The 12995-nt window shown below is 38.5% G+C and overlaps 1 protein-coding gene across 7 annotated transcripts; it reads right to left on the bottom strand.

The window, feature by feature from the left end:
* Nucleotides 1–1112: 1112 nt before the first annotated feature.
* On the bottom strand, nt 1113–10845 carry LOC117433581 (uncharacterized). 7 transcript variants are annotated; one of them, XM_059011109.1, is made up of 11 exons: nt 10538–10844; nt 9309–9590; nt 7022–7327; nt 6568–6823; nt 6057–6112; nt 4393–4446; nt 3789–3866; nt 2753–2854; nt 2192–2230; nt 1961–1992; nt 1113–1514 (listed from the first exon to the last, which is right to left on the bottom strand). In XM_059011109.1, exons 1-11 carry the CDS (start codon nt 10614–10616, stop codon nt 1377–1379), a joined length of 1422 nt encoding a protein of 473 aa, XP_058867092.1. In that variant the 5' UTR covers nt 10617–10844; the 3' UTR covers nt 1113–1376. The 7 variants fall into 7 exon arrangements, with proteins under 7 accessions (XP_058867092.1, XP_058867093.1, XP_058867094.1 ...); XM_059011110.1 differs by having other exon boundaries at nt 3816–3866; XM_059011111.1 differs by lacking the exon at nt 2192–2230 and having other exon boundaries at nt 10538–10845.
* Nucleotides 10846–12995: the final 2150 nt, after the last annotated feature.

Raw genomic sequence — 12995 nt, 5'->3', positions numbered from 1 at the left:
TTCAATCGCCCATATTATTCTGCAAATACAATCGCATCATCATCTCGTTGCTCTAGCGATAGATTAGCTATTCGTTCATTAAGATCTGATCAGAAGCAGCTGATCCGTGTGACTTGTTTGCTGAGCACAAGCAATTCCACCACAGCAGGATTAATCACAGGAAAGGTGGAGCTCATTTATACGTGAATTACTTTCAGTTTAGGGGAATTTTGAAATCCCGGTCTGTCTCAAAGCGTTTGGTTTAATCTGGAGCCATATGGTAACCCTATGGGCAAACGAGAGATAGCCAGCTCTCTTGTCAAATTTTTTAAAAGGCTTGTTTCATGTTTATTAATAACCTGCTGACAAAACAAACACATGTAAGCGAATTACACCGAGTATATGTACTGACCTAATTTGTAGTTTAAGAAATGGTCTGAAAACACCCTCTACAGGTCAGATATGGTTATTGCGAGATCAGGAAAGGAACATGCATATGCAAATAGTTTTAGTTGTAATGGGGTTGTTTTAAAAATAGGAGTTTTAAGAAATTATAGCTAAGATTATCAAATGTATATATACACATTGCAATATTTTATAATGTTTTCTATGACAAAAATGCTTGCTGTAACTGCTTGGAGTGTTGCAATGAATACAAATAAAATGGTTAAACCCATTCATCTGTTCAGTGTTTGTCTTTTATTAAAATGTGCTCCGGGTTTTTAAATTCATCTGGTTATTTATTTAATTGACTTTGTATTTTAAGTGATGGATGTATAGTGGGACCCAGGGAGCAACCAGCGTTTTGTTCATCCAAAAAACAACACTTCCTTTACACAAGTATCTCGCCTCGTGTAGGTTACCAGGCAACCTGCCGCCAGGCCTGCAGCCAATAATAGCCTTGTGAAATCACATGGCAGACAGACAGTGGAACGAGAAATCCATCATATATTTGGTCTGTACGAGGGACGCAAAGATATATAATGGTACTTCAAAAGAGTATTATGACCGAAACAAGCACAGGAGGAAATTGATTATCTAAAGAGTGTAACATATTTCATGAAAGAAAGAATAATGAGCAAATGTACCATGGTAAATTCTTATCAAATAAATTCTCACACAGAAAGATCATGCACACTGGCTGAACTAGTTTATTATTAGTAGTAGTAGTAGTTGTATTAACAACTACAGGACACAGCATTAAAATGTTTCTACTCGAGTCTTACAGTAAATGATATGGCAAAATCACTCAGAACTGCAACTTCACTCAAAACAACAGACCAGGGACATTTCTTCCTGTCCCCATATACCGCTGATGCAAAACTTTTGGCCATAGCTGTACACTGAATATATGAATGCTTTTTTTTTAGCTGTACAAACGTGTCTGAGGCGCTTCTCTATTTGCCTTTTTGAGTTACAACTGCTGAATAGATGACACAGGGCTCGGACTGATGGTTCTGGGTTGGTCCTCCTTTCTTGTTAAGGATCTGAGGAGTTGAATAGAGGATTTCACCATCTCCATTCCCTTTCTCCACCTGGAATTCAGAAAATAACAGCTGCCATAAATACTATAAAAGGCCTAAGTATTAATGGAGATACTTCAACAGAGTGGAGTTAATCAGACAAAATGAGCATCATTTAATACTACTACTACTACTACTACTACTACTACTACTACTACTACTACTACTACTACTACTACTACTACTACTACTAATAATAATAATAATAATAATAATAATACTTTAATAGTTTAGAAGAAGCCTTATTCAGGGTGATGTAAAGTATAAGAGATAAGAATTTCACTAATATGAAGATTCTAGAACAATGTTAAGAATAAAAGTCTTCCATCATAGATAGGTAGGTCGATTTAGAAAGATTCCTTTGCTAGTCAGATGAATTAGAAACTAGGAATTTTTAACTAGGAATATCCTGAGACATAGAAAGTGAAGTACAAATCAGTAAATAAAGTAACACATACGTTAGCTTCTCCACCACTCCCAGATGCATGCACTGTAAAATAAGCATTGGTGTTAGACTAGTGTGTGTGTGAATATATTGAGAGAGAGAGAGAGAGAGAGAGAGAGAGAGAGAGAGAGAGAGAGAGAGAGAGAGAGAGAGAGAGAGAGAGAGAGAAAGAGACTGTCTCTGTATTAAACAACCATTTAGGGAAGATTGTGTTGCACAGTTTGAGAAGAGGGAGGGAACTTACTGTCTGCAGCTTGGGTCTGCATATTGTTATACTGGTTGCCTAGGAATGAAGACCAGTTAAAAGGTTATAATAACTTGTAATGAACTCTTGCAACTCTCTGAGTTCAGTCACATAGGGTCTTTTCACAAAATTTTAACTCGGGACACACAGACACGTAAAGTAAAGCATTCTGACAAGATGGAGAAAAACACTTTCTGGAAATGTAGAAATGAGATAAATTACCTATTATATGTGTAACTACAAATTCAGTATACAAATAAAATGCAAATTCATATAATAATACTTGTTTAAGAAAATCGATATTTTAGTAGTGTTTAAGTACCTTCAGATTTAGGACTACATCTCTGTACTGTATTGTGTTAAATATGATGATGTATCTGCCCAGCAGTTTCTTATAAGTGGCGCCCAAACAGGGACCACCCCCTTGAGATTAATTAAATTGCTGTTAATATTTGTATTTTTCTGTTCTCAACGTGATTCACTCTGCATCTTTGCAAGACAGTGAGACACGTGGCCTGCTTCTGCAGTTTAGAAAATGAAAAACACAGCAAAGAAGAATACCTTTCTGTTTGTTTCTTTTTTTCTTCCACACAACTGCAGCGACCAGAGCCAAAACTGCAAGCAAGACTACAATCAGGATGATGGCAATGGTGAGTGTTGGGCCTGAGAAAACAGTCAAAATTCATAATTAGGTTTGGAATAACATAGAACATATTTTTTCCCACTGAAATGAAAACCTCTGCATTTGTATTAATGGTCAGACAGGGTTTTTATGCTCTACACAGACGATTCCGTTCATGCTTTGCACTTGTGTATTACTGATGCACCCACTTAAAAGCCCCAACATGTACATATAGGAGGGGTGCAAATTTGACACTATGACACTAGATTCTACACCAGGGTATCTCGTGAAGCACCAGCAACATTAAATTCTGGTGCCAGGAAACATGTTTAATTATTAATTATTTAGCAACCATAGATGATGATAGTTTCTCATTGGGTCTGGACTGCTCACATGGCATTACCCACACTCGTGGCTCGTGTCATGTAGGAATTAGTGGGGGGGGGGGGGGGGTGATTAGGGCGGGGTTTTAAAATTTAGCACCAGTAGACTCTCTGGTGCTAAACTTTCAAAACAGTTTAGCACCAATTTTCAAAACGATTTGCACCCCTGTATATGCTGCATTGTATTGTACTGTTTGGAATAAGAACATAAGAACATAAGAAAGTTTACAAACGAGAGGAGGCCATTCAGCCCATCTTGCTCGTTTGGTTGTTAGTAGCTTATTGATCCCAGAATCTCATCAAGCAGCTTCTTGAAGGATCCCAGGATGTCAGCTTCAACAACATTGGGATGAAGAACTACACACATAAACACCACCTATGACTTCTCAAAGACTGTTTTGGTTTTAAAGAACAGAAGCTTTAAGATGGATTATTTTAAATGGTTTTCTTTTGCATTTTCGGGTGCCAAGAAAAGAATATAAAATAACTGTTCTTGCTGATTTCTTCTCATCTGAGTTACCCCCAACATCTACCTCTGGCTAAGCTACCCTTGCAGGCCAGTTGATTATATTGAAGTAAATGACAGGGTTACTGAAAGCAACTTTCTCTTCTTTCTTACTGTCTTCATTATTGTCCTTCTGTACATCGCCATTTGTTCCAGTAGCGGTACCTGAAATATTAACATGTTATTAATAATTAGTCATTTAGCAGACTCTTTTATCCAAAGCGCCTTACACAGACCAGGGGGTCAACTATGCTTCACCTGCTGCAGAATTGCTTACAATAGGTTTTACATCTCATGTAATGCCTGGAATGAGGGAGTTTATCTCACTTGAGGGAGTTTATCTCACTTAAATTCACATCTGTGAAATTTCCCTCCCAGTGTTCACGCCACTAAACAGCTGTTAGTGAGAAAGCAATAATGTTCTGGTACAGAGAAGTAAAAGATAACAAAAATGTGTGGTACTATTAACAGCAGGAAATGTGGAAGAGATGTGGGGGAAGCTATTACAGACCACAACTTTCCAACAGATAAAAACAGAGTGAAAGTATAGTATATCGTTTTTAAAAGTACAGGGTGCCCAAATCAATAAGGGCAATCACAGTGACTATTTTGATCAACAAAATGACCACACAAAATGAATTAAATAATACTGTTTAAACCAAGAAAGATTTGTGGTATTTTGTTGCCTTACCAGTGGTCCCTGGTTTGGTTCGTATTTCATTTTCATCCTTCTTACTACTGGTACCTGGAATTTTATTGAAATATTTCTTATTTAGGAAAGTGTCAGGAAATCACACAAAACTCTTATTTAGCAGACACTTTTATCCAAAGTGACTAAGAGAGACTAGGAGAAGAACTACACATAACAACTGCTGCTGTAGAGTCACTTGCAATAGGACCTCGGTTTTATGTCTCATCTGAAGGACAGAGCACAAGGTTGTGGCTTGCTCTGGGTAACACAGTGAGTCAGTGGCTGGGACTGAACCTTGAACCTCCTGGTAACAAGCCCCTTTCTCTAACCATTGGACCACCAAGGGATGCAGGAGAACCTTTTTTAGACCACAAAGTTCCAAAAGAAAAAAAAAAAGAACGAAAGTATAGTATATAGTTTTCGGAGTACAGTGGTCCTCATTTACAAAAGGGAACTACATTATTATTATTTGTTTATTTAGCAGATGCCTTTATCCAAGGCGACTTACAGAGACTAGGGTGTGTGAACTATGCATCAGCTGCAGAGTCACTTACAATTACGTCTCACCCGTGAGACGGAGCACAAGGAGGTTAAGTGACTTGCTCAGGGTCTCCTGGTTACAAGCCCTTTTCTTAAACCACTGAACCACACAGCCTCCTATAGCCTCCTACATGTAGTTGTGAGCAATAATTTAACGTGCACGATAATGTCCAAGATTTATATGCACACTATTTGGCTAATTTACAAACCATAGCGTGCACACTACATGTATTGTGAGCGATAATTTAACGTGCACAATGATGTCCAAGACTTGCCCATGATCACTGTGATATAAAAAGCCCCAGCAGTCCAGGCGTATCTTTTGGTCAGTGGCTTATTGTGAAAGGTGGAGGTGGCTTACATTGACCGAAAATGAGTGATCAACAGACGCAGCCCTCCGCAGGGGACAGGCAGAGAATGCAAACTAAAACTGTACACAGAGGAGTTAGAAAATCCAGTGGAGGGGGTTGTTTTAAATTATAATACCTTGTTTGGTCCAGTGTTTTGTTTAACCACTCTATTATTTGTACCAATGTAATTAACTATAAAATAAAATCTAAGAAATTATAACATTCATTCACGTTTATTCATGCTCAATATAACCTGTAATTTTCACTGCTCTATATGAAAACTTTAATGCAAGTAAAACCTCCGTGATGACAGGTAGATTTCAGCCCAGAAAAATAGGTTTAAATAGAGCGCCGATTAGTGTTTAAAACCTGGTTTCCAAGCAAACCAATTATCGCACACTACGATAATCGTCCTTTATTAAATATGGTGTGAATAAAGCTCATCTCATTATTCAGAGTTGGGTGCCTCATTTAAATACATTATCATGCATTACCATACAAATCACATATTCATTCTGATTAACAGAGTGTGGCTCAATAAAATCAGTGTGCACCATAATATGCCTGCTATCTCGCGCAGTAATGAATACAATTGCAATAGTAAATACAGAAATCGTGAGCATGCACACTAATTGCAATTATGGTGCACCGTAATGTTTAGTGCCCTTTCTTAAATGAGGCCCCATGTGCCCAAATCAACAAGGGCAATCACACAAGACTAATAGAATAATTCAGTTTAAGCCAAGAAAGAGTTTTGGTAGTTTGTTGTCTTACCCGTGTTCCCTGGTGTTGTGAATCTTTCATTTCCATCCTCCTTTCTGCTGGTACCTGGAATATGAATTTAAATATTTATTTATTTAGGAAAGTGTCAGGAAACCTTACAACAATGACAAGGTATAGATCTGCTTTACTGTATCACACTGTTTATTACAGCCCTTAAAAAGCATTTAGAGATGCATTATTGAAGTGTAACCAAAGATTATAGGTAAGGCTGTATGTTTTTCACAGTTATCATGGATTGTGCGATCAGTCGGCCCGCTGCTGGTATTGTTCAGACTGGATTATTATATTAAAACACAGCCAAGCAAAGGCCAGCATGCAGCTACCGACACCAACAATGAGGCACAAAACCAACAAGCAAGTGAAAACTTGTAGCTGATGCGGAAGCTACTGCAAATCAAGGTCAGTATAGTAGGTCTAGAAACAGAAATACTATCCCTCTTCCTTAATTATAAAATCCGGTACCTTTTTGTTTAAACTCCTGATTAAAATACCAAACTTTCCTTGTATCTGAAGAGTCAATGATGTCTTTGCTCTCACAGTCCCCCCCATCTCCACTCTGCACTGGAATGTTTTCTTCACATCAGTCTCGCTCATAGCAGACAGCGTCTCTGTTAGTGCTGTCCCTTGAGAAGTCTGGGGTGTCTCTTGATCAGCTGACATCTTCAAGGTATGGGAATGGTTATTCAATCGGTCGTGGATTTTACATGTGACAACAACTTGATCTCCCTCCACGACAGAACTAGATTTGTTCAAGGCCACTGAAAAAAGAGAGCAGCAGCACTGAAGCACAATATACCGCATATAGCTTTATGTATATATATAACCTTTTGTTTGCATTAAGAAGGGTTCTTCCCTCTTGCTTGCCTTCTTCCTACAGAAATGTACCCTCTGTGTACTCTGCATACACCATAATTACTGCGCAGAATAGCAAATTAAAGAGAGACAGCACTACTCACCAGACAACACCATTAGATCTGCAACATCGCTTCTATTACACTGATAAGTGCCGGTATCTTGTGTTTGTACCCCCACTATAGTCAGGGAGTTGTCCTCAAGAACTTGCATTCGCATATCTTGCCCTTTGTGTCCATATTTGAACTTCCCGTTCGGCTCTCTGGATGAAAGGATAGTTGCTCTTTCTGCAACGTCCAGCTTGGTCCAGGCCACTGTCTGTGCTTGTGTCTCAGCTCCCAAGCAACGCAGGCTGACAGTCTCATTCTCTGAGACATAGAATTGGGGCCTGCGGGAGCCTGAGCTTGGACCTGTGGGGACAAGAATTCAACACTAATAAGCTGGTATACCAGCTTTTAACCAATAACCTGTCCACCTGCAAAATACTGTCCCTTGTGGATGTAAGAAATAGATCAGTAAGAAATGCCCCTCAGATGAGATGTGGTATTTACAGGGGGCAGAGCGTGGCAGAGGGACAGGTTAATACTTACACTCTGGGGACCATCTGTACTAAAAATATGACATCTTTGAGAACTCTGCTGTATCCACATGGGTGCTTTTAAAAATGTACTGATGTTAATGATTAAAGGAGAGCTAGACATTACTTTAACATTATTATTATGAATCTTAATTACTTGTCTGCTTTTATAGTGCAGAGAATATGTGGACACTCTTTACATGAAGTGTCTCTAATTACTGTGCATTAACATAGTTTACAACTCTGCAAAATTACAATGTTATTACGCAGAGTTGCAATGTACTTAACGTGTAAATCTTTTTGCACGATATAGGCAGGTACACAATTGTATCAAAAAGGGTTAGGCTTAGGGTTAGTAAGGTTAGGGAAAGGGTTGGTATTCGGTTTAGAGTTAGGGATAGAGTTAAGGTTAAGGTTAGGGTTATATCATGGAAAAAGACTTACAAATGAAGTACATTGTAACCATGCATAATAACATTGTAATTGTGTGTAAGTACCCAAGTGTTTACTAAGTAATTTCTATGTAAATGCACAGTAATTAGAGACATAATGACTGCTGCATCCTGTTAGCTTTAATATGATCTGATTGCTGCTAGATTATTAGCGTGAGTGCAGGAAGCAGCAGCATTCTTTTTAAACTATAGTTTTATCTGTTCAATATATTTGTATAACAAATTGAAGTATAAAATGCAAGTACCAAAACACTAAAAGATGTTAAATGAAAGAATTGGGGGCGAGTGAACATATTGCTGATGCTAATAAGATGTTTGGCACTTGGAGAGAAATCAATGATGAGCCACAGTTTTAACTCATAAGTAGGGCTGTATGTTTTACATGGTAATAAATGGCTTATTTCACAGCATTTCAGTCTAAAAATAGGTCCTGTATTTTACTATGAAACAGAATATTTATTAAAGAAGAAAAGCGTGGTCACATTCAAAATTGATACTTTTCTCTAGATTTGCAACACGTTCCTAAATATTTATATGCTTATCTGAAAAAAGTATAAATAAAAACAGATATGAGAATGGTCCCCTTTTGTACTGGACAGAGTGATCTTTAGCAGAAATATTTCTGCTCTTTGATGCAGCTGGTGTGTTTTGTTGAAGATATTTTAAAGAAATTGTGCAGCTTTATGCAGTGTGTTCAATCATTTACTGGATGCAAACTAAACTGGCTGCCAGGTTCCTAAATGCAGTGTAACAGGTAGTGAATCAATAAGGCAGACGTTTGCAATATTAAGGGCAGCAGTGTGGAGTAGTGGGTAGAGCTCTGGACTCTTGACTAGAGGGTTGTGGGTTCAATCCCAGGTGGGGGGTACTGCTGCTGTACCCTTGAACAAGATACTTTACCTGTATAAATGTAGTAAAAACCTAACTGTATTGTATGTAAAAAAAATAACGTAATTGTATGTATAAATAACATGACTTCTTGCATCAATTATAAGTCGGCCTGGATAAGGGCAGCTCCTAAGAAATAAATAATAATATTTATTTTTAAGTGATAAAATATATGTATATTTACACTATTCTTACAGAAACTGGATTTTCACATGAAGCTACATAGTACACGACAATGAGTACATTTCACCAAAATTGTTACATCCATGATAACCCTGAAAAAAAAATACAGCCTTACTCATAAGCTATGTAAACCTTTTTTATGTGTATTAATGAAAAAAATAAATAAAACAATGTTGAAAGTTTTAGGATTTTAACATTTTTTCAACTCAATATCTCATCAGTTCATGCTTTGGTATGTCATTATTGGGTTTGAGGCCTGGGCAAAGGCATGCATACAGCAGGTAAACTTACCAGGCAGGACCTGTAATTCTGCAACAACCTCTTCATTGCATTTGTAACTCCCAGCATCTGCTCTCTTCACTTTTTTTATCTGAAGAGTGGAGTCTTTATGCAGCTGAAATTGCTCAGCTGCTATATCAGTTGCACCATTCTCATATCTTTCTGCAATAGTCTTTGTAGCAGTATCTTCAATCCCTGTGTGCTTCCACGTGACAAACTTGCTCTTGTCAGTGGGTGAAACTCCACAGTGCAGGATCACTGAACCCCCTTCTGACACTGTGTACTTAGTTGTGTCTGTGGGTGTAGAAATGAACATTGTGAGGATCCAATCACAACACAGTACTACATTTTCACTTCCTTCCTTATGACCCCACCTTGCCTTTCAGTTTAGTGTAGAGAGAAAACACTTCTGTGAAATGATACGACTTTGTGTGTCCAAAAAGTATTGGGTCAGACAAGGAAACCAGACATTTGTTTGCTTATCATTTTACCAATTCAGATCCTTGCTTCCTTCCTTAAATATCTTGTGACCCTGAATCAGCACTTATTTTGTTGCAAAAAAAGAACTTTATATGCATAACATGTGCAATAAACAAATGCGTTCCTGTTCCATGAATTGAATGACAGAAGTCTACTGCAACCATGCAACATCTACAAATAAGAACATTGCTATTTTCTTTGCAACCCAAACAGCGCAACGCCAAGCTAGAGTTGTCGCTCCTGTTCATCATCAGACACAGTTAGGCAAAGGTGGGCTTGCAGTTATCAACACCAACAATAAGGCATGAAACCCACAAGCAGATGAGAACTGAAGCACATGTGGAAGCTACTGTAAATCAAGGTCAATACATCAGGTCTAAAACAAAAATGCTCTCCTTCTTCCTTAATTATACAATACAGTGCATTTTGGTTTACAAATTAACCCCTGGAGCTACTGCATTCTTTCCAGATAGTTCTAGTTGGAATGGTACATATTAGGAAGCTTGGTGGTCCAGTGGTTAAAGAAAAGGGTACCAGGAGGTCCCTGATTCAAATCCCTGCTCAACCACTCACTCACCCATTGTGTGTGACCCTGAGTAAATCACTTCACCTCCTTGTGCTCCATCCTTCGGAGGAGATGTAAAACCGAGGTCCTATTATAAGTGACTCTGCAGCCGTTGTTGATGCATAGTTCACCCCCTAGTCTTTGTAAGTTACTTTGGATAAAAGTGTCTGCTAAATGACTAATTCATATCACTCACCAGCCACCAGCACCTTCAGATCTGCAACATGCTGGTGGTTACATTCATAGCTTCCAGCATCGTCTGTCTTTATTCTCATTATGAGAAGGGAGTTTGTAAGAAGATCAAATCGGTTCTCAGCATCATTAATTCCTTTTATAGTACCATTGCTATGTTTGGAAATCAAAGTTTGACTGAGACCGTTTATGACATGTGACCACTGGACATCCCCTCTACGTAAACCAGTGGAGTCCACACAATTCAGGATTATTGATCCCCCGACAGAGACAGAGTATTCAAGTGGACCTGTGAAAATAATAAAAAGAAAAACAGTGGCACCACACATACGTCAGTTTCAGATTGCAAAGTTTTCATTCATATATTACAGTTAGGATGAATATGAATTTTTTGGGTTATATTTTGGTCTGGATCTTTTTCTGCTGCTTCAAATGCATGTTGCTGTTGAAAGCGGGTTTCAAAAGTCCTGAGGTCATTTGAGTCATTTGAGAGGTCATTTACATGTTAAATTATGATAGCTCTGCATGGATATGATCATTCAGGTCAGGATCTGTTACAGGGTAGCATCACGGCCCGGATGTTATTGGCAGGGAGAGAGACTCAGACTTAGAAAGCTTGCTGTTTAAAATGCAAACACACCACTTTATTTACAAATAGAAAGACGGGACAGAAAACAAAAAGCTAAACACATTTAACAAAACAAAACAGCAAAAACAAAGAGGTTCTACAAAAACTCACAGACGCAAACAAAGGACGGCAACACACTACGGACCTCCACCTCTATCACCAACGTTAATTCTAAATTATAACCTGTGATCACCCTTTTTATACACCTGTGGCTGGAGCCTATAAATCATTAATCATTCCCATGTGTTTTGACAGGGAGAAATGCAGCCCCCTCCCTGCCAACCCCAACATCCTCCTGCCTGGAGCAGTGTCATTGGGCTGGGTTTCCAACTTTGCCTTTATTTTCAATATGGGAGCATCGCATCAGTTTATAACCTTACTGAAATAGGGCTCATTATCCCTCACATTTGTTTAAAGCCACACACATTAACATTTTTAAATAATAAACTTGTACTGTATTATAACAGAGTGTTTACAGTTATTGAAGAATTAGCATTACGCAATCTTATATATACTGGTTAAGAAATAAACTGAAAAGTTTCTGTCTTCTTAGTTCCTTATTCTTTTACCACAGAGTTTAACTTCTCCAGTGCCCTTCACAAGAGGACAACCAAAGGTTAAAAGGAATTCATTATGAAGACAGGTTGAAGGAACGAAAACAGATTAGGAGTACGCTCAAGCACGAGTACAGGCGAGTATTCCTAACGCGTATGGACATTTTTTTTCAGAGTACAAGTAATACATAAGTAATTTTGTTGTTACTCGTTATTTGCTGAGGAAAAAAAAATGCAATAAATCAGCTCCTGGCTCCAATAGGGCAATGATGACTGTCAATCTCAAGTCTAGAGAAAAAAAGAGCCAATCCAGGGGGAAGGAGGAGGGACCGGTGTGACATAGTGGCTGCGTTCACGATACGCAGACTTTGCTAAGTCTGCACAGGTTCTGCACAGATTCTGCGGAAAACCTGTCCAAATTCATTGTCTGTGTGAACTCAGCCGGAAAAGATGTCACCAGGTCACGCATCCACGGGCTTAAAAGTCTGCACAGTCGTGCAGCTTCTCAAGAGGTACTGCGCTGGAGCAGCCGTGGCTCAAAACAATAGACGAGCGTTGGCTGACAAAGAAGTGTGTAGGCAACCAGATACAATCCTCACTCCATGTGCTACTGCCACCTAGTCAGGGGGTGTGAATCGCCTTCGAGTCATGTCATTAATTATCTTATGAATGATTTGTAATACAAATTAAAATGATTTTTCCACACAGTTATTATACTTTTCAAATATTTAGATATTTATTCTAAGGTTTAAACATGTAAAAAAATAAAATAATGCTAAACGGTTGAAATGAACCGAAAACCGCTCTGTTATTTTCAGCAGGTGTAATTGGTTATTGATGAAAGGCTATCAGGGACAGGGAATAACCTACTCTTGAATTAAGGAGAATAAATCAGCTTTAACAGGTAGTTGAAGTGAGATATGTGACCATATGTGCAAGTATTTGAACTATTTTTGTCCCAGATCAAAATACAGTACTGTCTAACAACCCCTTTGAGAGAGGGCGGGGGGGAATCCTGCCCGTTATAATACTCATTAATTTGTCTCACATCACAAAACATACATTTACATTATCTCTTTATAGCAGGGACTGTTTTTACTATACATTTCTGATCATGCTGTAAATTATGAAGCTGGTGGAGCACAAAGGGAACTTCGATTGCATCTACTTCTTCTGCGATTAGAATTTCTCTCAACACCACCTCCATTTTGTTCTGCTCAGAACTGTTGTTCATCTACCAAAGCTGTCCACGCTCTGTCTGCACAGACCATGACGTTACG

This window comes from Acipenser ruthenus, chromosome 41 (genome assembly GCF_902713425.1).
Source record: "Acipenser ruthenus chromosome 41, fAciRut3.2 maternal haplotype, whole genome shotgun sequence".
NCBI lineage: Eukaryota > Metazoa > Chordata > Actinopteri > Acipenseriformes > Acipenseridae > Acipenser > Acipenser ruthenus.
The sequence above is the reverse complement of the archived record's forward strand: the minus strand, read 5'-3'. Positions and strand labels throughout refer to the sequence as shown.